The sequence below is a fragment of the Pseudophryne corroboree genome, chromosome 2 (assembly GCF_028390025.1).
Source record: "Pseudophryne corroboree isolate aPseCor3 chromosome 2, aPseCor3.hap2, whole genome shotgun sequence".
Classification (NCBI taxonomy): Eukaryota; Metazoa; Chordata; class Amphibia; order Anura; family Myobatrachidae; genus Pseudophryne; species Pseudophryne corroboree.
In genome coordinates this window covers 103,324,698-103,348,897 of record NC_086445.1, presented here as the reverse complement: position 1 = coordinate 103,348,897, position 24,200 = coordinate 103,324,698, and the positions used below count along the sequence as shown (strand labels likewise).

The following is a 24,200-nucleotide window of genomic DNA, read 5'->3' as shown; positions in this document are numbered from 1 at the left end:
TCACTGAGGGTGCAGGGCGCTGGAGGGGGGCGCCCTGGGAGGCAAATGAAAACCTATTTTGGCTAAAAATACCTCACATATAGCCTCCGGAGGCTATATGGAGATATTTAACCCCTGCCAGAATCCGTTAAGAGCGGGAGACGAGGCCGCCGAAAAAGGGGCGGGGCCTATCTCCTCAGCACACAGCGCCATTTTCCCTCACAGAAAGGCTGGAGGGAAGGCTCCCAGGCTCTCCCCTGCACTGCACTACAGAAACAGGGTTAAAACAGAGAGGGGGGGCACTAATTTGGCGTTAGAAATATATAAAAAAGATGCTATAAGGGAAAACACTTATATAAGGTTGTCCCTATATAATTATAGCGTTTTGGTGTGTGCTGGCAAACTCTCCCTCTGTCTCTCCAAAGGGCTAGTGGGTCCTGTCCTCTATCAGAGCATTCCCTGTGTGTGTGCTGTGTGTCGGTACGTGTGTGTCGACATGTAGGAGGACGATGTTGGTGAGGAGGCGGAGCAATTGCCTGTAATGGTGATGTCACTCTCTAGGGAGTCGACACCGGAATGGATGGCTAATTTAGGGAATTACGTGATAATGTCAACACGCTGCAAGGTCGGTTGACGACATGAGACGGCCGACAAACAATTAGTACCGGTCCAGACGTCTCAAAAACACCGTCAGGGGTTTTTAAAACGCCCGTTTACTTTAGTCGGTCGACACAGACACAGACAGGGACACTGAATCCAGTGTCGACGGTGAATAAACAAACGTATTCCTTATTAGGGCCACACGTTAAAGGCAATGAAGGAGGTGTTACATATTTCTGATACTACAAGTACCACAAAAGAGGGTATTATGTGGGATGTGAAAAAACTACCATAGTTTTTCCTGAATCAGATAAATTAAATAAAGTGTGTGATGATGCGTGGGTTCCCCCCGATAGAAAATTATGGGCGGTATACCCTTTCCCGCCAGAAGTTAGGGCGAGTTGGGAAACACCCCTTAGGGTGGATAAGGCGCTCACACGCTTATCAAAACAAGTGGCGGTACCGTCTATAGATAGGGCCGTCCTCAAGGACCAGCTGACAGGAGGCTGGAAAATATCATAAAAAGTATATACACACATACTGGTGTTATACTGCGACCAGCGATCGCCTCAGCCTGGATGTGCAGAGCTGGGGTGGCTTGGTCGGATTCCCTGACTAAAAATATTGATACCCTTGACAGGGACAGTATTTTATTGACTATAGAGCATTTAAAGGATGCATTTCTATATATGCGAGATGCACAGAGGGATATTTGCACTCTGGCATCAAGAGTAAATGCGATGTCCATAACTGCCAGAAGATGTTATGGACACGACAGTGGTCAGGTGATGCAGATTCCAAACGGCACAAAGGTGTATTGCCGTATAAAGGAAGAGGAGTTATTTGGGGTCGGTCCATCGGACCTGGTGGCCACGGCAACTGCTGGAAAATCCACCGTTTTTACCCTAAGTCACATCTCTGCAGAAAAAGACACCGTCTTTTCAGCCTCAGTCCTTTCGTCCCTATAAGATCATATCTGCCCAGGGATAGAGGAAAGGGAAGAAGACTGCAGCAGGCAGCCCATTCCCAGGAACAGAAGCGTTCCACCGCTTCTGACAAGTTCTCAGCATGGCGCTGAGACCGTACAGGACCCCTGGATCCTACAAGTAGTATCCCAGGGGTACAGATTGGAATGTCGAGACGTTTCCCCTTCGCAGGCTCCTGAAGTCTGCTTTACCAAGGTCTCCCTCCGACAAGGAGGCAGTATGGGAAAAAATTCACAAGCTGTATTCCCAGCAGGTGATAATTAAATTACCCCTCCTACTACAAGAAAAGGGGTATTATTCCACACTATATTGTGGTACTGAAGCCAGAAGGCTAGGTGAGACTTATTCTAAATCTAAAAATTTTTTGAACACTTACAAAGGTTCAAATCAAGATGGAGTCACTCAGAGCAGTGATAACGAACAGGAAGAAGGGGACTATATAGTGTCCCGGGACATCAGGGATGCTTACCTCTATGTCCCAAATTTGCCCTTCTCACTAAGGGTACCTCAGGTTCGTGGTGCAGAACTGTCACTATCAGTTTCAGACGCTGCCGTTTGGATTGTCCACGGCACCCCGGGTCTTTACTAAGGTAATGGCCGAAATGATGATTCTTCTTCGAAGAAAAGGCGTCTTAATTATCCCTTACTTGGACGATCTCCTGATAAGGGCATAGTCCAGGGAACAGTTGGAGGTAGGAGTAGCACTATCTCGGATACTGCTACAACAGCACGGGTGGATTCTAAATATTCCAAAATCGCAGCTGATCCCGACGACACGTCTGCTGTGCCTAGGGATGATTCTGGACACAGTCCAGAAAAAGGTGTTTCTCCCGAAAGAGAAAGCCAGGGAGTTATCCGAGCTAGTCAGGAACCTCCTAAAAACAGTGCATCATTGCACAAGGGTCCTGGTAGAAAATGGTGGCTTCCTACGAAGCAATTCCATTCGGCAGATTTCACGCAAGAACTTTTCAGTGGGATCTGCTGGACAAATGGTCCGGATCGCATCTTCAGATGCATCAGCGGATAACCCTATATCCAAGGACAAGGGTGTCTCTCCTGTGGTGGTTATAGAGTGCTCATCTTCTAGAGGGCCGCAGATTCGGCATTCAGGATTGGATGCTGGTGACCACGGAGCCCAGCCCGAGAGGCTGGGGAGCAGTCACACAAGGAAAAAATTTCCAGGGAGTGTGATCAAGTCTGGAGACTTTTCTCCACATAAATATACTGGAGCTAAGGGTAAATTTATAATGCTCTAAGCTTAGCAAGACCTCTGCTTCAAGGTCAGCCGGTATTGATCCAGTGGGAAAAACATCACGGCAGTCGCCCACGTAAACAGACAGGGCGACACAAGAAGCAGGAGGGCAATGGCAAAAACTGCAAGGACTTTTCGCTGGGCGGAAAATCATGTGATAGCACTGTCAGCAGTGTTTCATCCCGGGAATGGAAACTGGGAAGCAGACTTCCTCAGCAGGCACGACCTCCACCCGGGAGAGTGGAAACTTCATCGGGAAGTTTTTTCCACATGATTGTAAACCGTTGGGAAATACCAAAGGTGGACATGATGGCGTCCCGTCTGAACAAAAAACGGGACAGGTATTGCGCCAGGTCAAGAGACCCTCAGGCAATAGCTGTGGACGTTCTGGTAACACCGTGGGTGTACCAGTCGGTGTATGTGTTCCCTCCTCTGCTTCTCATACCTAAGGTGCTGAGAATTATAAGACGTAGAGGAGTAAGAACTATACTCATGGCTCCGGATTGGCCAAGAAGGACTTGGTACCCGGAACTTCAAGAGATGTTTACAGAGGTCTTATGGCCTCTGCCGCTAAGAAGGGACTTGCTTCAGCAAGTACCATGTCTGTTCCAAGACTTACCGCAGCTGCGTTTGTTGGCATGGCGGTGGAACGCCGGATCCTAAGGGAAAAAGGCATTCCGGAAGAGGTCATTCCTACCCTGGTCAAAGCCAGAAAGGAGGTGACCGCACAACATTATCACCACATGTGGCGAAAATATGTTGCGTGGTGTGAGGCCAGGAAGGCCCCACAAAGAAATTTCAACTCGGTCGATTCCTGCATTTCCTGCAAACAGGAGTGTCTATGGGCCTCAAATTGGGGTCCATTAAGGTTCAAATTTCGGCCCTGTCAATTTTCTTCCAGAAAGAATTGGCTTCAGTTCCTGAAGTCCAGAACTTTGTCAAGGGAGTATTGCATATACAACCCTCTTTTGTGCCTCCAGTGGCACTGTGGGATCTCAACGTAGTTCTGGGATTCTTCAAATCACATTGGTTTAAAACCAGTCAAATCTGTGGATTTGAAGCATCTCACATGAAAAGTGACCATGTTCTTGTCCCTGGCCTGGACCAGGCGAGTGTCAAATTGGTGGTTTTTTTTCTCAAAAAAGCCCATATTTGTTTGTCCATTCGGACAGGGCAGAGCTGCGGACTCGTCCCCAGTTCTCTCCCTAAGGTGGTGTCAGTGTTTCACCTGAACCAGCTTATTGTGGTGCCTTGCACCTACTAGGGACTTGGAGGACTCCAAGTTGCTAGATGTTGTCAGGGCCCTGAAAATATAGGTTCCAGGACGGCTGGAGTCAGGAAAACTGACTTGCTGTTATCCTGTATGCACCCAACAAACTGGGTGCTCTTGCTTTTAAGCAGACTATTGCTAGTTGGATGTGTAATACAATTCAGCTTGCACATTCTGTGGCAGGCCTGCCACAGCCAAAATATGTAAATGCCCATTCCACAAGGAAGGTGGGCTCATCTTGGGCGGCTGCCCGAGGGGTCTCGGCTTTACAACTTTGCCGAGCGGTTATTTAGTCAGGGGCAAACACGTTTGTAAAATCCTACAAATTTGATACCCTGGCTAAGGAGGACCTGGAGTTCTCTCATTCGGTGCTGCAGAGTCATCCGCACTCTCCCGCCCGTTTGGGAGCTTTGGTATAATCCCCATGGTCCTTTCAGGAACCCCAGCATCCACTAGGACGATAGAGAAAATAAGAATTTACTTACCGATAATTCTATTTCTCGGAGTCAGTAGTGGATGCTGGGCGCCCATCCCAAGTGCGGATTATCTGCAATACTTGTACATAGTTACAAAAATCGGGTTATTATTGTTGTGAGCCATCTTTTCAGAGGCTCCGCTGTTATCATACTGTTAACTGGGTTTAGATCACAAGTTGTACGGTGTGATTGGTGTGGCTGGTATGAGTCTTACCCGGGATTCAAAATTCCTCCCTTATTGTGTACGCTCGTCCGGGCACAGTACCTAACTGGCTTGGAGGAGGGTCATAGGGGGAGGAGCCAGTGCACACCACCTGATCGGAAAGCTTTACTTTTGTGCCCTGTCTCCTGCGGAGCCGCTATTCCCCATGGTCCTTTCAGGAACCCCAGCATCCACTACGGACTCCGAGAAATAGAATTATCGGTAAGTAAATTCTTATTTTATGTCACTACGGGGTCGCTACTCAGGCATGCCGTTGCTTCGGCATGGGTGAGTAGCGCTATTGAAAAGTGGTCAGATAACTTGTCATCTGAGATAGATACCCTAGACAGGGATAGCGTGCTTTTGACTCTGGGTCATATCAAGGACGCTGCAGCATATTTAAAAGAAGCTGTAAGGGATATTGGCCTTTTGGGATCAAGGGCCAATGCCACGGCAGTCTCAGCAAGGAGAGCACTGTGGACTCATCAATGGAATGCTGACGCTGACTCTAAGAAGGCGATGGAGTCGTTACCGTTTAACGGTAGGGTCCTGTTTGGTGACGGCCTCACTGACCTGGTGTCTACGGATACCGCGGGTAAGTCATCCTTTTTACCTTATGTTCCTGCGCAACATAAGAGAACGCCTCACTATCAGATGCAGTCCTTTCGGCCCAATAAATGTAAAAAAAGACGAGGATCCTCCTTCCTTGCTGCGAGGGGAAGGGGAAAAAGGTCACAGGCTGTGGCAAGTTCCCAAGAACAGAAGTCCTCTCCGGAATCTACCAAATCCACCGCATGACGCTGGGGCTCCTCTGCAGGAGTCCGCACTGGTGGGGGGCACGTCTCAGGACTTTTCAATCAGGTCTGGGTGCACTCAGACCTGGATCCTTGGATTGTAGAAATAGTAACCCAAGAATACAGATTAAAGTTTAAAGACGTGCCCCCTCACCGATTTTTCAAATCGGCATTGCCAGCTAATCTTATAGAAAGGGAGGTAGTATGCGCGGCGATACTAAAGTTGTGTCAAAATCAAGTAATTGTCACGGTAACCCCCGTCACAACAAGGGGAAGGCTTTTATTCGAGCCTGTTCGTGGTCCCGAAGCCGGATGTCTCAGTCAGACCGATTTCGAACCTAAAATCCCTCAATTTCTTTCTCAAAAAAATTCAAATTCAAGATGGAATCTCTCCGAGCAGTGATCTCCAGTCTGGAGGAGGGGGATTTTATGGTGTCAGTCGACATAAAGGATGCCTACTTGCATGTCCCCAAATATCCTCCGCATCAGGCTTACCTGAGGTATGCTGTTCAGGATTGTCATTACCAATTTCAGACGTTGCCGTTTGGTCTGTCCACGGCTCCGAGGATTTTCACCAAAGTAATGGCGGAAATGATGGTTCTCCTGCGTAAGCAGGGAGTCACAATTATCCCGTACTTGGACGATCTCCTCACAAAGGCAAGATCCAAGGAACAATTGCTGAATAGTATTGCCCTTTCACTGACGATTCTGCAACAACATGGTTGGCTCCTAAATTTGCCAAAATCACAGCTGAATCCGACGACACGGCTGTTGTTCCTGGGTATGATTCTGGATACAGAATTGCAGAGAGTATTTCTTCCAGTGGAGAAGGCTCTGGAAATACAGAACGTTGTAAAACAGATTCAGAAACCATTAAAGGTGTCAGTTCTTCAATGCACTCGGTTGCTGGGGAAGATGGTGGCGGCTTACCAGGTCATTCCATATGGCAGGTTCCATGCCAGGGTGTTTCAGTGGGACCTGTTGGACAAGTGGTCCGGGTCTCACCTGGACTTGCACCGAAAAATAATTCTATCTCCCAGGACTAGAATCTCCCTTCTGTGGTGGCTGCACAGTTCTCACCTGCTGGAGGGACGCAGGTTCGGGATGGTGACCACAGCTGCAAGCCATCCGAGGCTGGGGAACAGTCACACAAGGAAGACATTTTCAGGGAAAGTGGTCAATACAGGAAGCTTGTCTACACATAAACATTCTGGAATTAAGGGCCATTTACAACGGCATTCTGCAAGCAGAACATCTTCTTCAATGTCTGCCTGTCTTGATTCAGTCAGACAACGTGACAGCAGTGGCATACATAAACCGCCAGGGCGGAACAAGGAACAGAGCGGCGATGGCCGAAGCCACAAAGATTCTTCACTGGGCGGAAAGACATGCCAGCGCTCTGTCAGCAGTCTTCATTCCAGGAGTGGACAACTGGGAAGCAGACTTCCTCAGCAGACACGATCTCCATCCAGGAGAGTGGGGTCTTCATCAAGAGGTCTTTGCAGAAGTGACAAGTCGTTGGGGAATTCCTCAAGTAGACATGATGGCGTCCCGCCTCAACAAGAAACTTCAGAGATATTGTTCCAGGTCAAGGGACCCTCAAGCGATAGCGGTGGACGCTATAGTGACACCGTGAGTGTTTCCGTCGGTATATGTGTTCCCTCCACTTCCACTCATTCCAAAGGTGATAAAAATCGTCAGAAGAATAAAGGTTCGGGCGATACTCATTGTTCCGGATTGGCCAAGAAGGGCCTGTTATCCGGATCTTCAGGAGTTGCTCATAGAAGATCCCTGGCCTCTTCCTCTTAGGGAGGACCTGTTGCAACAGGGGCCGTGCGCGTTCCAAGACTTACCGCGGCTGCGTTTGACGGCGTGGCGGTTGAACGCCAAATCCTAGCCCGAAAGGGTATTCCCAGTGAAGTCACTCCCACACTTCTTCAGGCTAGAAAATAAGTAATGGCAAAGCATTACCATATATGTGTCTTGGTGTGAATCCAAGAAGGCTCCTATGAAAGAATTTCACCTAGGGTGTTTGCTCCATTTTTTTGCAAGCAGGATGCGGGCCTAAAGTTAGGCTTCATTAAAGTACAGATTTCGGCCTTGTCGATCTATTTTCAGAAAGAATTGGCCTCCCTTCCAGAAGTTCAGACCTTCGTGAAAGGCGTGCTACACATCCAACCTCCATTTGTGCCTCCTGTGGCACCATGGGATCTTAATGTGGTGTTGCAGTTCCTGCAATCGCATTGGTTTGAACCTTTGCGCAAGGTTGAGTTAAAATTCCTTACTTGGAAAGTAGTCATGTTGTTGGTCTTGGCGTCCGCAAGTCGGGTGTCTGAGTTGGCGGCTTTGTCTCACAAAAGCCCCTGTTTAATCTTCCATGCGGATAGAGCGGAGTGGAGAACTCGTCAGCAATTTCTGCCAAAGGTGGTTTCTTCGTTTCACGTGAACCAGCCTATTGTGGTGCCAGTGGCTACTGACACCTTGGCGGAGTCAAAGTCTCTCGATGTGGTCAGAGCTTTGAAGATCTATGTCACCAGAACGGTTCAGATTAGGAAAACAGAGGCTCTGTTTGTCCTGTGGGCTCCCAACAAGATTGGGGCTCCTGCTTCTAAGCAGACTATTGCGTGCTGGATTTGTAATACGATTCAGCAGGCTCATTCTACGGCAGCATTGCTGTTACAGAAATCGGTGAAAGCCCATTCTACCAGAAAGGTGGGCTCATCCTGGGCGGCTGCCCGAGGGGTCTCTGCGTTACAACTTTGCTGAGCTGCTACTTGGTCGGGATCAAACACCTTTGCAAAGTTTTACAAGTTTGATACCCTGGCTGAGGAGGACCTCTTGTTTGGTCAATCGGTGCTGCAGAGTCATCCGCACTCTCCCGCCCATTCTAGAGCTTTGGTATAAACCCCATGGTTCTTGAAGCATCACCAGCATCCTCTAGGACGTATGAGAAAATAGGATTTTAATACCTACCGGTAAATCCTTTTCTCTTAGTCCGTAGAGGATGCTGGGCGCCCGTCCCAGTGCAGGCTGTATCAGCAGTTTGGTTATAGTTAAGCTCATGTTGCGTTGAGTTTCAGTCAATCTGTGACTGTTGTTGGTCATGCCGTTGCATGCACTGTTGTTGAATGCCATGTTGTACAGCGTGTTTGAGGTATGAGCTGGTATGTATCTCACCTTAGTTTTAAAACAATTAAATAAATCCTTTTCCTCATAATGTCCGTCTCCCTGGGCACAGTTCCTATAACTGGAGTCTGGAGGAGGGGCATAGAGGGAGGAGCCAGCCCATGTCTCCTGCGAAACCTGTCTATACCCCATGGTTCTTGAAGAATCCCCAGCATCCTCTACGGACTAAGAGAAAAGGATTTAACTGTAGGTATTAAAAATCCTATTTTTCCCTCACTCTGACAGTTTAATTGACATACAGTGGATTATCACCAGATTTGTGGGAAGCAAGGCCGTTTCTTGGGGCAGGCGAGCAGTGCAACCGCACTGGGCACCTGCCGCGGCACTAACTGTGGCTCCCTGCTTCCCCCTCCTATTTCTCCCCGAGTAACCCGCTCGGGGGGCGGAGTTTCACGGAATGACGCGGTTGAGTCGTTACGTCACGACGCAACCCCGTCACTCCGCGAACCTCCCCTACCCCGAGCGGAGTACAGAGGGGGATCCAAGTTAGGAAGAGGGAAAGGCCGGCGCGAGGAGCAACTGGTGAGGCGGGCCGAAGAGCGGTAATCGCCTCTGTAAGTATTCTCTCTCTCTCTCTCTCTCTCTCTCTCAATGTGTAAAATGGGGACATCTGCCGTAATGTGTGAAATGGGGACTCTTGCCTGTCGTAGTGTGGGGATTTAATGTATCAAGGGCATTGCGGTGTGTGGTATAATATGGTGCAGGGGGCATTACTGTGTGGGGCTTAATATGGTAGAATTTTTTTTTCCTGTGGTGGTCGTGATCTGTTGGAGCAGAGTCAAAAACTGGATTGTGAGGCAGTCTTTTCAGACGAGGCCACACCCATTTAGATGAGGCCACGCCCCTTGTCCAGTGCGCGCACACGTTTTTTTTTTTAATCTAGGTGTGCGTGTGTGGGGGGCACATTTTTATATATCATGGAGGGGGGGGGGGGCGCATTTTTAAATCTCGCACTGGGAGCCAAATTGGCTAGAAACAGCCCTGGTGGGAAGCATTGATCAGTGAATTTGAAATCATGTTCTGCACTTTAGCAGTTTATAGAGAAGAATTCATAACCAATTTGCTACATTATTGTTACAGTGACCTATTTTGTTACTTCATAACAGTGAAGAACTAAGCAGAATACATCTTTTTAGTTTTTGCAACATTGTATGGGGGAGACATATCATCCAATTGAGTGGATAGTTTAACTTACATAGGACGTTACACTGTCCTATTCAACCACTCAGGGAATAGATAAACACTACAAAAACTCATTTTTATCTGTTAATCACTCCTTAATTACACAACGATATGGGTAAAATATAGGAGGAGTGAATTTCGTTTTTGTTTGTTTGTGGATCACTGGACAATATATTTAGTGGTAAAAATTAAATACCACTTGTAGACACAATATTATCATCGATATTTGGATCGATTATCTAATATAAGCAGGAGTCATATTAGGTGCCCCAGCGCCAGATTTTATTATTTCATCTCTTGCTATCTTCTAACTTTCAATATTTCGCTTTTTAGATAGGTGGGGAGTTTATTTTAGGTATTACAATCAATAAAAGTTACGTTTTAATAAACAAACATTGGCCCTCATTCCGAGTTGATCGGTCGCAAGGCGAATTTAGCAGAGTTACACACGCTAAGCCGCCACCTACTGGGAGTGTATCTTAGCATCTTAAAATTGCGAACGATGTAATCGCAATATTGCGATTACAAACTTCTTAGCAGTTTCAGAGTTGCTCCACACTTACTCGGCATCTGCGATCAGTTCAGTGCTTGTCGTTCCTGGTTTGACGTCATAAACACACCCAGCGTTCGCCCAGACACTCCCCCGTTTCTCCGGCCACTCCCGCGTTTTTTCCGGAAACGGTAGCGTTTTCATCCACACGCCCATAAAACGCCGTATTTCCGCCCAGTAACACCCATTTCCTGTCAATCACACTACGATCGCCGGAGCGAAGAAAAAGCCGTGAGTAAAAATCCTTTCTTCATAGCAAAATTACTTGGCGCAGTCGCAGTGCGAACATTGCGCATGCGTACTAAGCGGATTTTCACTGCGATCATGCAATGAAAAATAACGAGCGAACGACTCGGAATGAGGGCCAAACATTAGTTAGTTTTTGACTGTGTGCACCACAGTGCTACCTCTTTTTCTCTCTTTTTTTTTTTTTTTTAAATAAAATACAGTTTAATTGACATACGTCAGGAGGCATGGGCTTCACCAGGGAAGAAATTCTCCCTTTCTAAGAAGATGCTAGCTCGCTATCCTATCCCTATGGAGTTGTGTACCAAGTGGGAAACTCCACCTCCGGTAGACTCTCATATCGCACGGATTGTGGTGTCCTCTTCCCTGCTTGTCGCCACTGTCTTCTCCTTGAAGGAACCAACAGATAAGCATGTGGAGGGATGCCTGAAGTGTATTTTTTCCCTAAATGGGGCGATACATAGAACCGACTATTGCGGCCTCCTGGGCTGCAAAGGGTATCGAAGCATGGATCCATGTATTGGAGGATGAGCTACCTTTAGATATTTCTGACATTGCCCAGACAGTGTCTGTCTCACATTACCACCGCCTCCCACTATATTCAGGAGGCGTCCTCTGAGACGGCCGGTACGTCTATTTTGGGTCGCCGTATTCTCTGATTACGGTCCTGGAAGGTGGACCTGGATTCCAAGAAGACTCCGGAGGTGCTCCCTTTTAAGGGATACATTCTTTTTGGAGAAGATCTAAAAAAGATCGTGACTGAGACTGCGAAGACTGCGTGCCTTCCTAATACTATTCCTGCTCCAAAAGCCAAAAGTACTACTTTTTATTCCTTTCGGACTTCAGGTAAATCGAAGGGTCAGGTGTACCCGAGACAGCCTTGTGCTTCCAAGACCAGTAAGTCCAAATCTAAACAATCCTGTGCTGCCCGTCGGCCTGCTTCCAAACAGGACAAGCCTGCAGCATGACGGGACGGCCTCCTCCTGTGGGAACCCAGGGTGGGAGGCTGACTCCTGCAGTTCACCCAGGTCTGTTAAAGGACCACTTCAGACGCGTGGGTGCAGGAAGTTGTCTCTCACGGGTACGCGGTCTCCTTCAAAAGATGTCCCGCTCGCTAGTTCTGCTCAACGGTTATCCCATCGGACCCATTGAAGGCGCAAGCTCTACACTTGGTTGTACAATCCCTCCTGGAGACAGGAGTGGTGGTGCCGGTGCCTATCTCTTAAAAAGGAAGGGACTACTACACGACCCTGTTTCTAGTTCCGAAACCCAATGGATCTTTCCGGCCTATTCTCAACCTCAAGTCACTGAACAAATTTGTGAGCGTTTCCAAATTCCGTATGGAAACACTGCACTCCATTGTACTGGCTATGGAACCTGGGGACTACATGGTATACAGGATGCTTACCTGCATATACCCATTGCCATTTCACATCAGCAATATCTGCGGTTTGCTATTGGCAACCTCCATTATCAATTCAGGGCTCTGCCATTTGGACTTACCACGGCCCCTCGGATTTTCAGCAAGGTCATGGCCGTGATGACAGCTTACCTCCGTCAACAGGGAATCAGGATCCTGCCGTATCTGGACGACCTGCTGATCCTGCAAGCTCCCAAGATGTCCTCCTGAGTCATCTCCAGCTGACGGCGCATGGTGCACCTGGGGGCTCTACTAGATACACACAGCCAGAGGCTGTTTCTGTCTCCGGAGAAGGTCTGAGGCTTCAGGACAGGATCAGATACTTTCTCTCTCGCCCAAGAGTGTCCCTTCACTGATGGTGTCGTTTTTCGACATGGTGGAGTATGCTCAATTCCATTCTCATCCTCTCCAACAGTTAATCCTCTCCAAGTGGGACGGTCTACCTCAGCCGTCCCTTCTGGATTCCTCACTGGGTCCTCTTGACTATGGATGCCAGTCTGAGGGGCTGTGCCGCTGTGTTCGAGCAACATTCTCTTCAGGGTCACTGGACCAAGGAGGAGTCTCCTCCCCATCAACATTCGGGAACTGTGGGCAGTGTTCAATGCATTGACGCTGGCCCTGCCTCTGATAAGGAACAGGCCTGTTCAAGTACAATCAGACAGCAAAACCACGGTGGCTTACATAAATCATCAAGACGGCACTCGAAGCTGCACTGCAATGATGGAAGTGTCAAAAATTATTTGTTTGGCGGAACGCCATCTGCCAGCAATATCGGCAGTTTTCATTCCGGGTGTTCTCAACTGGGAAGCGGATTTCCTCAGTCGTCAGTACGTACACGCCGGAGAATAGATCCTTCATCCGGAGGTCTCTTAACTCCTAGTGAATAAGTGGGGCCTACCAGATGTAGACCTGATGGCGTCTCGACACAATCACAAGGTTCCAGTCTTTGGATCATGGACAAGGGATCCACAAGCAGCGTTCGTGGACGCACTAGCAATTCCATGGGAATTTCAGCTGCCGTACGTGTTCCCTCTGGTGTCTCTCCTGCCCAGGGTACTGCGGAAGTTCAAGCAAGAAGGAGGAGTCCTGCTTCTGGTCGCTCCGGCATGTCCCATACGGCATTGGTTTTCAGACCTGTAGGGTCTATCGATGGAATGTCCTCTACTTCTTCCTCAACGCCCAGACCTCCTCATTCAGGGCCCCTGTATCTACCCAGACCTGGCCAGACTGGCTTTGACGGCATGGCTCTTGAAGCATCAGTCCTGAGGGCCAAAGGATTCTCTCAGGCGGTCATCCAAACTATGCTGAAGGCCTGTAAACCAGCTTCGGCTCAGATTTACTACAGGGTCTGGAACTCTTACTTCATCTGGTGTGCTGCTAAGAACTATGATGTCTATAAGTTCTGAACTTCATGGCTTCTGACTTTTCTGCAACAAGGCCTAGACTTAGGCCTTCGTCTGGCCTCCCCCAAGGTTCATATTTCTGCCTGGTCGGTGTGATTTCAGAGGAAGATTGCGTCTATTCCTGACGTTCATACCTTCACTCAGGGTGTTTTGCGGATACAACCTCCCTATGTCCTTCTGTGGCACCATGGGATCTGTCTGTAGTTCTTAACGCCCTGCAAAAGTCTCCATTTGAACCTCTTGAGTCTGTGGACCTAAAATGGCTTACGCTTAAGGTCCTTGCGCTTAAGGTCCTGTTTCTCTTGGCTATTGCCTCTGCTAGGAGGGTGTCGCACCTAGGCGCCTTGTCCTGTTGTCCACCCTTTCTAATATTTGTATATTGTGGTTCCGGCATTTATTTCTTCTGGTTTGTCCTCCAAAGAGCGATCTTTGGATGTGGTACGGACTCTCCGTATATATGTGGAGAGGACTGCCTCTATCAGGAGGTTAGATTCCCTCTTTGTACTGTTTGGTTTTCACAAACGTGGCTGGCCTGCAAACAAGCAAACCTTGGCCAGACGGATTATAATTGTGATTGCACAAGCTTATGCACAGGCTGGCCTCCCAGCTCCTGCTGCTATCAAGGCTCATTCTAATCGGTCAGTTGGACCTTCTTGGGCGGCCCGCCGTGGCGCGTCCGCTGAACAATTGTGCAAGGCAGCTACATGGTCCTCTGTGAACACGTTCATCAGGTTCTACACCTTTGATACTTCCGCCTCCCAGGATGCTTCCTTTGGACGCCGGGTTCTTGTGCCCGCAACGGTGCTTACAATCCAATGAGGAACTGCTTTAGGACATCCCCAATGTTATTCTCTGTAGAATCCCAGTGTACCCCGCTGCAGAAAAGAAGATTTATGGTAAGACTTACCATGGTTAAATCCCTTTCTGCGAGGTACACTGGATTCCACAGGGCGCCCACCGTGACGCACTTAGCTTCTTTGGGTTTGTATGGCATTAGCCGCTGGACCCTTCTCCTGTCGTGAGAACGTGGTTCTATGGGGGTCATTCCGAGTTGATCGCACGCTGCCGATTTTCGCAGCGCAGCGATCAGGTTACTACTGCGCATGCTTATGCACTGCAATGCGCAGGCGCGTCATACGGGTACAAACAGCATTGTGTAAGGCTTCTAGCAACAAATCCATTCGCAAGGAGATTGACACGAAGAGGGCGTTTATGGGTGTCAACTGACTTTTCTGGGAGTAGTAGGGAAAACGCAGGCGTGTCCAAGCATTTACAGGGCGGGTGTCTGACGTCAATTCCGGGACCGGACAGGCTGAAGTGATCGCAAGGGCTGAGTAAGTTCAGACCTACTCAGAAACTGCAAAAAACTTTTTCGTTCTGCTCGGCTGCACAAGTGTTCGCACACTTCCAGATACAAAAACACTCCCCTAGAGGCGGCGACTATCTGATCCCTGTTCTGCAAAACATAGCTAGCGAGCGATCAACTTGGAATGAGGGCCTGTGTGACTAACATCTACCGTCTCTTTACCTGCTACTGCATTGGACTGGATAACAAAACTGAGCTCCTGTGCAAGGAGGCGGGGTTATAGAGGAGGCGGTGCATCCTGGGAACAGTCAAAGCTTTTAGCCTGTTGGTGCCTCAGATCAAGATTCAACTCTACACCCCGATGTTATTCCCTGTGGAATCCCAGTGTATCTCGCAGAAAGATTTAACCATGGTAAGTCTTACCATAATTCTACTTTTTAAACTATTTGGGTACAAAATCACGGCAGTCAAGATTCCGACACATCCCGTGCATCGTTCATCGTTGATGCATATACACTGAACGATGTGAGCGATTTATCGTTCATTTTTTAACAATATCGTTCATATCTATCATCGTTATTGTCAAGTGTGTAGGGCCCTTAACTGATCATATCAATGTGTTAAAACCAATTAAGGAAATATTAATTTTTACATGAACTTTTTGAAAGATCTGCATCAGAAAATGACAGCGAAGCTGAACAATGTTATTTTTTTCTGTGTGTTTGATATGTAATACTAAATTTGGGGATTTATGAACCAGTTTGGGGAAATAATGCATTCATCACATGTTCTCATACAGTTTAGGAGCAACAATTCATACACACAGCCATAAGATATAGGATAAATAGTCAGATACTGTGTTTGCGCTTTAAATATGTGCAGGGAACACTTTATCATAGCTAGTTAAACAGCGCCACCAACTGGTAGTGAACAGTAATTTATTTTTTGTAGACTTTAGGACCAGTCTATGGCAAGGGAATTGAGCAAGTTTTAATATTAAGGCATCCTGGTAAATGAATGATATAAAAGTTTTGTAATTAATTAAGCCCTGGTTACTTCAAAAAGTCTGTCCCACGACTGGCGCAATTATTTCTTACATACAACACAATATCTTCGAAGCAGCATATATCAGGTCTATTTAATCTGTGGCTCTCCAGCTGCTGTGGAACTACACATTCCAACATGACCTGCCACTGATTTTCTATTAGGGCATGATGGGATGTGTAGTCCTACAGTAGCTGGAGTGCTGCACAGGGGCGGATCCAGAAGAAAATGAAAGGGGTGGCACCATGATAGGGGAACAGTAATAGTTATATTTACATGCACCTAAGGCACGCGTGCTCCCAGATAAGGGGTGTGGTATCACAGGGGGCGTGGCCTCACAGAATACACTATCAGGTAATGATTGGCTGTAGAAGCGCATCCTGGTTTATAGCCAATGTTTCATCCTGATGAAAAGGCTGATTGGGCCTTGAAATGTTGGTCACCTGTTCCATTAGTTATGGGAGCCTGGAAGGCACCCCAGCACAATATAATTATTATAGTTTTTAGTTGGTGGTGGCAGGTGCAGCATACCTTGTTTTGGGCACTGCACTGAGACTCAGACTGCAGGACACGAACTGCCCATCCTTGATTAGCAGAAGCAGCCAGCTGGATCTCCAACAAGCAGCATAAGACTTCTGCAGGACAGCCCTGTCACAAGCACACAGGCCGCCTTCTCAAAGCTGAGGCTGAGTTTGACTGCACCTAGCATGGTGGTAAGGAAAGTGGAAGAGGAAGCACTGGGATACTGTGCGGTGCAGTGAGGGCTAATGAAGCCTTCTGCGCCGTCATAAGTAACAGTCTTACTCGATGCTGGCATTTGAACCCCGCGCCTGGGCTGAACTCTGGCCGGCTGGCAGTGTGGGAGGTAGGTTGCGGTGTGAGCTCCAGCCTACCCATTGGCTACGACAAGGACTTGCTGCTAGATGTGCGGCGGGTCCTAGTGCCTGCCGGCTCTTTTATCAAATCTGACTGACTGAAATAGCAGTAGTGCTGCTGCTGTTCTCCTTTTGAAAAAAAGAAAGAAGTCAAACGACAGGGGGGGCACAGGCTGTAATGTGATTTTCAATAGTTTTAAGGCAAGTTTAAAAATATTGTAAAGAAACAATTGTAACTCCCATCTGCAAGTTCAAAAACGAATTTCCCATCTACTGTATACAACTCCCTAGTGTAGATGTCCCACATAATGAAACCCTAGCTTTTTACAGAAAATCACCGGAAAAATGGCATTTAATTAATGGACAAATTATGCTAATGAAATGCCTCCAAGTAAGCCTGGTCGATGTGACGCGGGACCGTTTTACTGCATAGGATGAGCTGGCGCCAGGAGATGATCTCACCTCCCAAGTGCCGGCTCTGTTCATGTGTCCAGTGATGTCGCTGCATCCAGCCACCACTGTGAAAGGGGTCTCAGCCAGGTCGTACCCAGGTTGGACCTATACACAAAGTCCCAAGTATGACCCGGCATTTAAGTGTAAAAGGGGTATTCAAAATCTGCTGGTAGATTCCCCTTGAAGACAGTCTGATGCGCAGCTACATCTGTGTATTACACTTCTTTGGTTCTATTAGACAGATTAATAAAACTAAATATATAACTTCAGGGATAAGTAAAGAGTGAAGGGGGGGGGGGATTTGTTGATTTGGACAGGCTGTTTACTATATATAGAACTGGGTTATACAGTAATGGACAACGCACATATACATATGCGTTTCATGCATTATTAAGTGTTTCGCAACCTCAGTCCTCAAGGCACACTAACAGTACAGGTGTTTGTGATAGCCATGCTCGTACACAGATGGTTAAATCAGAATAACTGAGATACTAATTAAGTCACGTGCTCAAGTATGGCTATCCTTAAAATCTGGACAGTTAGTGTGCCTTGAGGATCGTGGTTGGGAACCCCTGCATTATTAATATATTTGCATTTTATACTGTAGTCCCCACATGTGGAGCAAACAGTGGAGCATGCCAACAACACAAGACCGAAGCTGAGTAAAGAGGAGAAAAAGCTGATTAAAAAGCAAGTAAAGGCCAGCAATATTCTGATGAGACATGAAGGAATCCAGACGGTGTCGCACCCATCAAAGGTGACGCCAAGCTCCTTGTCTGTTTCCTAGTTACATCTTTTTTTCTCTGACGTCCTAAGTGGATGCTGGGGACTCCGTCAGGACCATGGGGATTAGCGGCTCCGCAGGAGACTGGGCACATCTAAAGAAAGCTTTAGGACTAGCTGGTGTGCACTGGCTCCTCCCCCTATGACCCTCCTCCAAGCCTCAGTTAGATTTCTGTGCCCGAACGAGAAGGGTGCACACTAGGTGGCTCTCCTGAGCTGCTTAGTGAAAAGTTAGTTTTAGGTTTTTTATTTTCAGTGAGTCCTGCTGGCAACAGGCTCACTGCATCGAGGGACTAAGGGAAGAAGAAGCGAACTCACCTGCGTGCAGAGTGGATTGGGCTTCTTAGGCTACTGGACATTAGCTCCAGAGGGACGATCACAGGCCCAGCCTGGATGGGTCCCAGAGCCGCGCTGCCGGCCCCCTTACAGAGCCAGAAGCCTGAAGAGATCCGGAAAATCGGCGGCAGAAGACGTCCTGTCTTCAAAAAGGTAGCGCACAGCACCGCAGCTGTGTGCCATTGCTCTCAGCACACTTCACACTCCGGTCACTGAGGGTGCAGGGCGCTGGGTGGGGGCGCCCTGAGACGCAATAAAAATACCTTAAATGGCAAAAGATGCATCACATATAGCCCCTGGGCTATATGGATGCATTTAACCCATGCCAAAAATACACAGAAAAACGGGACATAAGGCCGCCGATAAGGGGGCGGAGCCTATCTCCTCAGCACACTGGCGCCATTTTCCCTCACAGCTTCGTTGGAGGGAAGCTCCCTGTCTCTCCCCTGCAGTCACTACACTACAGAAAGGGTTAAATAAAGAGAGGGGGGCACTAATTAGGCGCAGTATAAACAATACAGCAGCTATAAGGGGAAAAACACTTATATAAGGTTATCCCTGTATATATATAGCGCTCTGGTGTGTGCTGGCAAACTCTCCCTCTGTCTCCCCAAAGGGCTAGTGGGGTCCTGTCCTCTATCAGAGCATTCCCTGTGTGTGTGCTGTATGTCGGTACGTTGGTGTCGACATGTATGAGGAGAAAAATGATGTGGAGACGGAGCAGATTGCCTGTAATAGTGATGTCACCCCCTAGGGGGTCGACACCTGAGTGGATGAACTGTTGGAAGAATTACGTGACAGTGTCAGCTCTGTATAAAAGACAGTGGTTGACATGAGACAGCCGGCTACTCAGCTTGTGCCTGTCCAGACGTCTCATAGGCCCTCAGGGGCTCTAAAGCGCCCGTTACCTCAGATGGCAGATATAGAGGCCGACACGGATACTGACTCCAGTGTCGACGGTGAAGAGACAAATGTGACTTCCAGTAGGGCCACACGTTACATGATTGAGGCAATGAAAAATGTTTTACACTTTTCTGATAATACGAGTACCACCAAAAAGGGGTATTATGTTCGGTGAGGAAAAACTACCTATAGTTTTCCTGAATCTGAGAAATAAAATGAGGTGTGTGATGATGCGTGGTTTTCCCACGATAACAACTGATAATTTCTAAAATGTTATTGGCATTATATCCTTTCCCGCCAGAGGTTAGGGTGCGTTGGGAAACACCCCCTAGGGGGGATAAAGCGCTCACACGCTTGTAAGGGCTCTACCCTCTCCTGAGATGGCCGCCCTTAAGGATCCTGCTGATAGAAAACAGGAGGGTATCCTAAAATGTATTTACACACATACTGGTGTTATACTGCGACCAGCAATCGCCTCAGCCTGGATGTGCAGTGCTGGGTTGGCGTGGTCGGATTCCCTGACTGAAAATATTGATACCCTAGATAGGGACAGTATATTTTTGCCTATAGAGCATTTTAAAAAATGCATTTCTATATATGCGTGATGCACAGCGGAATATTGGCCGACTGGCATCAAGTCTAAGTGCGTTGTCCATTTCTACCAGTAGAGGGTTATGGACACGTCAGTGGTCAGGTGATGCGTATTCCAAACGGCATTTGGAAGTATTGCCTTAAGGGGAGGAGTTATTTGGGGTCGGTCTTTCAGACCTGGTGGCCACGGCAACAGCTGGGAAATCCACGTTTGTACCCCAGGTCGCCTCTCAACATGAGAAGACGCCGTATTATCAGGCGCAGTCTTTTCGTGGACAAGCGGGCAAATGGTTCCTCATTTCTGCCCCATGACAGAGGGAGAGGAAAAAGGCTGCAGAAATCAGCCAGTTCCCAGGAACAGAAACCCTCTCCCGCCTCTGCCAAGCCCTCAGTATGACGCTGGGGCTTTACAAGCAGAATCAGGCACGGTGGGGGGCCCGTCTCAATGAATTTCAGCGCGCAGTGGGCTCACTCGCAAGTAGACCCCTGGATCCTTCAGGTGATACTCAGGGGTTCAAATTAGAATTCGAGACGTCTCCCCCTCGCCGTTTCCTAAAGTCGGCTTTACCGATGTCTCCTTCTGACAGGGAGATAGTTTTGGAAGCCATTCACAAGCTGTATTCCCAGCAGGTGATAATCAAGGTACCCCTCCTGCAACAGGGAACGGGGTATTATTCCACACTGTGTGGTACCGAAGCCAGACGGCTCGGTGAGACCGATTCTAAATCTAAATCTAAAATCTTTGAACACTTACATACAGAGGTTCAAATTCAAGATTGAGTCACTCAGAGCAGTGATTGCGAACCTGGTAGAAGGGGACTACATGATGTCTCGGGACATCAAGGATGCTTACCTTCATGTAAAAAATGTACCCTTCTCACCAAGGGTACCTCAGGTTTATGGTACAGAACTGTCACTATCAGTTCAGACGCTGCCGTATGGATGGTCCACGGCACCCCGGGTCTTTACCAAGGTAATGGCCGAAATGATGATATTCCTTTGAAGGAAGGGAATTTTAGTTATCCCTTACTTGGACGATTCCCTGATAAGGGTAAGATCCAGGGAACAGTTGGAGGTCGGTGTAGCAAGTTAGTGTTGCGACAGCACGATTGGATTCTCAATATTCCAAAATCGCAGCTGGTTCCGACGACTTGTCTTCTGTTCCTAGGGATGATCCTGGACACAGTCCAGAAAAAGGTGTTTCTCCCGGAGGAGAAAGCCAGGGAGTTATCCGAGCTAGTCAGGAACCTCCTAAAACCGAGCCAAGGCTCAGTGCATCAATGCACAAGGGTTCTGGATATAATGGTGGCTTCCTACGAAGCAATCCCATTAGGCAGATTCCACGCAAGAACTTTCCAGTGGGACCTGCTGGACAATTGGTCCGGGTCGCATCTTCAGATGCATCAGCGGATAACCCTGTCACCAAGGACAAGGGGGTCCCTCCTGTGGTGGTTGCAGAGTGCTCATTTTCTAGAGGGCCGCAAATTCGGCATTCAGGACTGGGTCCTGGTGACCACGGATGCCAGCCTGCGAGGCTGGGGAGCAGTCACACAGGGAAGGAATATCCAGGGCTTATAGTCTAGCCTGGAGACATCACTTCACATAAATATCCTGAAGCTAAGGGCCATTTACAATGCTCTAAGCTCAGCAAGACCTCTGCTTCAAGGTCAGCCGGGGTTGATCCAGTCGGACAACATCACGGCAGTCACCCACGTAAACAAACAGGGTGGCACAAGAAGCAGGAGGGCAATGGCAGAAGCTGCAAGGATTCTTCGCTGGGCGGAAAATCATGTGATAGCACTGTCAGCAGTATTCATTCCGGGAGTGGACAACTGGGAAGCAGACTTCCTCAGCACGACTTCCACCCGGGAGAGTGGGGACTTCACCCAGAAGTCTTCCACATGATTATAAACCGTTGGGAAAAACTCGACAGGTATTGCGCCAGGTCAAGGGACCCTCAGGCAATAGCTGTAGACGCTCTGGTAACACCGTGGGTGTACCAGTCAGTGTATGTGTTCCCTCCTCTGCCTCTCATACCCAAGGTACTGAGAATTATAAGATGGAGAGGAGTAAGCACTATATTCGTGGCTCCGGATTGGCCAAGAAGGACTTGGTAACCGGAACTTCAAGAGATGCTCACGGAGGATCCGTGGCCTCTACCTCCTAAGAAGGAACCTGCTCCAGCAGGGACCCTGTCTGTTCCAAGACTTACCGCGGCTGCGTTTGACGGCATGGCGGTTGAACGCCGGATTATGAAGGAGAAAGGCATTCCGGATGAAGTCATTCCTATCCTGATCAAAGCCAGGAAGGATGTAACCGCAAAACATTATCACCGCATTTGGCGAAAATATGTTGCGTGGTGCGAGGCCAGTAAGGCCCGACGGAGGAAATTCAACTGGGTCGATTCCTACATTTCCTGCAAACAGGAATGTCTATGTGCCTAAAATTGGGGTCCATTAAGGTTCAAATTTCGGCCCTGTCAATTTTCTTCCAAAAAGAACTAGCTTCAGTCCCTGAGGTTCAGACGTTTGTAAAAGGGGTACTGCATATACAGCCTCCTTTTGTGCCTCCAGTGGCACCTTGGGATCTCAATGTAGTTTTTGGGTTCCAAAAGTCACATTGGTTTGAACCACTTAAATCTGTGGAGTTAAAATATCTCACATGGAAAGTGGTCATGCTGTTGGCCCTGGCCTGGGCCTGGCGCGTGTCAGAATTGGCGGCTTTATCCTGTAAAAGCCCTTATCTGATTTTCCATTCGGACAGGGCGGAATTGAGGACTCGTCCTCAGTTTCTCCCTAAGGTGGTTTCAGCGTTTCACCTGAACCAACCTATTGTGGTGCCTGCGGCTACTAGGGACTTGGAGGACTCCAAGTTGCTAGGCGTTGTCAGGGCCCTGAAAATATATGTTTCCAGGACGGCTGGAGTCAGAAAATCTGACTCGCTGTTTATCCTGTATGCACCCAACAAGCTGGGTGCTCCTGCTTCTAAGCAGACTATTGCTCGTTGGATTTGTAGTACAATTCAGCTTGCACATTCTGTGGCAGGCCTGCCACAGCCAAAAATCTGTAAATGCCCACTCCACAAGGAAGGTGGGCTCATCTTGGGCGGCTGCCCGAGGGTCTCGGCTTTACAACTTTGCCGAGCAGCTACTTGGTCAGGAGCAAATACGTTTGTAAAATTCTACAAATTTGATACCCTGGCTGAGGAGGACCTGGAGTTCTCTCATTTGGTGCTGCAGAGTCATCCGCACTCTCCCGCCCGTTTGGGAGCTTTGGTATAATCCCCATGGTCCTGACGGAGTCCCCAGCATCCACTTAGGACGTCAGAGAAAATAAGAATTTACTTACCGATAATTCTATTTCTCGTAGTCCGTAGTGGATGCTGGGCGCCCATCCCAAGTGCGGATTGTCTGCAATACTGGTATATAGTTATTGTTACCAAAAAATCGGGTTATTGCTGTAGTGAGCCATCTTTTCTAGAGGCTCCTCTGTTATCATGCTGTTAACTGGGTTCAGATCACAAGTTATACGGTGTGATTGGTGTGGCTGGTATGAGTCTTACCCGGGATTCAAGATCCTTCCTTATTGTGTACGCTCGTCCGGGCACAGTATCCTAACTGAGGCTTGGAGGAGGGTCATAGGGGGAGGAGCCAGTGCACACCAGCTAGTCCTAAAGCTTTCTTTAGATGTGCCCAGTCTCCTGCGGAGCCGCTAATCCCCATGGTCCTGACGGAGTCCCCAGCATCCACTACGGACTACGAGAAATAGAATTATCGGTAAGTAAATTCTTATTTTTTTTATTATTATTGTTATTATACTTCCTTGAAATGCTCATTCTAAGGGGCTAATTTTTCATAATTAATAAAACTCATTGGGGGATATTTAATTGTTTGAAAATTCGGTTGGGTGTCTGTTTATTCCTGTGTATTAGATAGGAAAAACCAGACTCCCAACTGACTTTTCAAACCTTTGAATATCCCCCATTGTGTATGATAAGTGGCGCTCCAACCAGCCAGTCACTATCCCCCATCATGAGGGATAGTATAGAACCTTGTGGGACATCACATGGCAATGGCACTGATGGTGATGAGTAGGATCTGAACACATGACAGTTGGGAGCTGATTGGCTGGAGCACCATTTGTCATACGCAAGGAGTTTTATCATTTACGAGTTTTATCATTCGTTGATAAATGGGATAATGATTAGAATCGGCTATTGCTGAGAAAATGTACGGCAAAGTGTAAGCTTTCTAAGTGCAAAATAAGAAGAATTGCTCTGAGTATTGTATTGAGAGTATAATGATAGTTCGAACCAGAGACTTAATGGGGGGTAGCTATTCCAGGCATTTTTTTAAGCAATCTAG

General features: G+C 48.0%; 1 protein-coding gene across 3 annotated transcripts in view; it reads left to right on the top strand.

The window, feature by feature from the left end:
- The window catches only part of ALKBH8 (alkB homolog 8, tRNA methyltransferase), a 164,017-nt gene that overhangs the window by 20,715 nt on the left and 119,102 nt on the right, over positions 1 to 24,200 (top strand). For 2 of the 3 annotated variants that reach the window (XM_063951577.1, XM_063951575.1), the window contains exon 2: positions 17,832 to 17,981. The exons of the other annotated variant lie outside the window; for it this stretch is intronic. In XM_063951577.1, the coding sequence (XP_063807647.1) occupies positions 17,832 to 17,981 (150 nt within the window). The remainder of the gene's footprint in view (positions 1 to 17,831; positions 17,982 to 24,200) is intronic. 3 annotated transcript variants of the gene reach the window in all.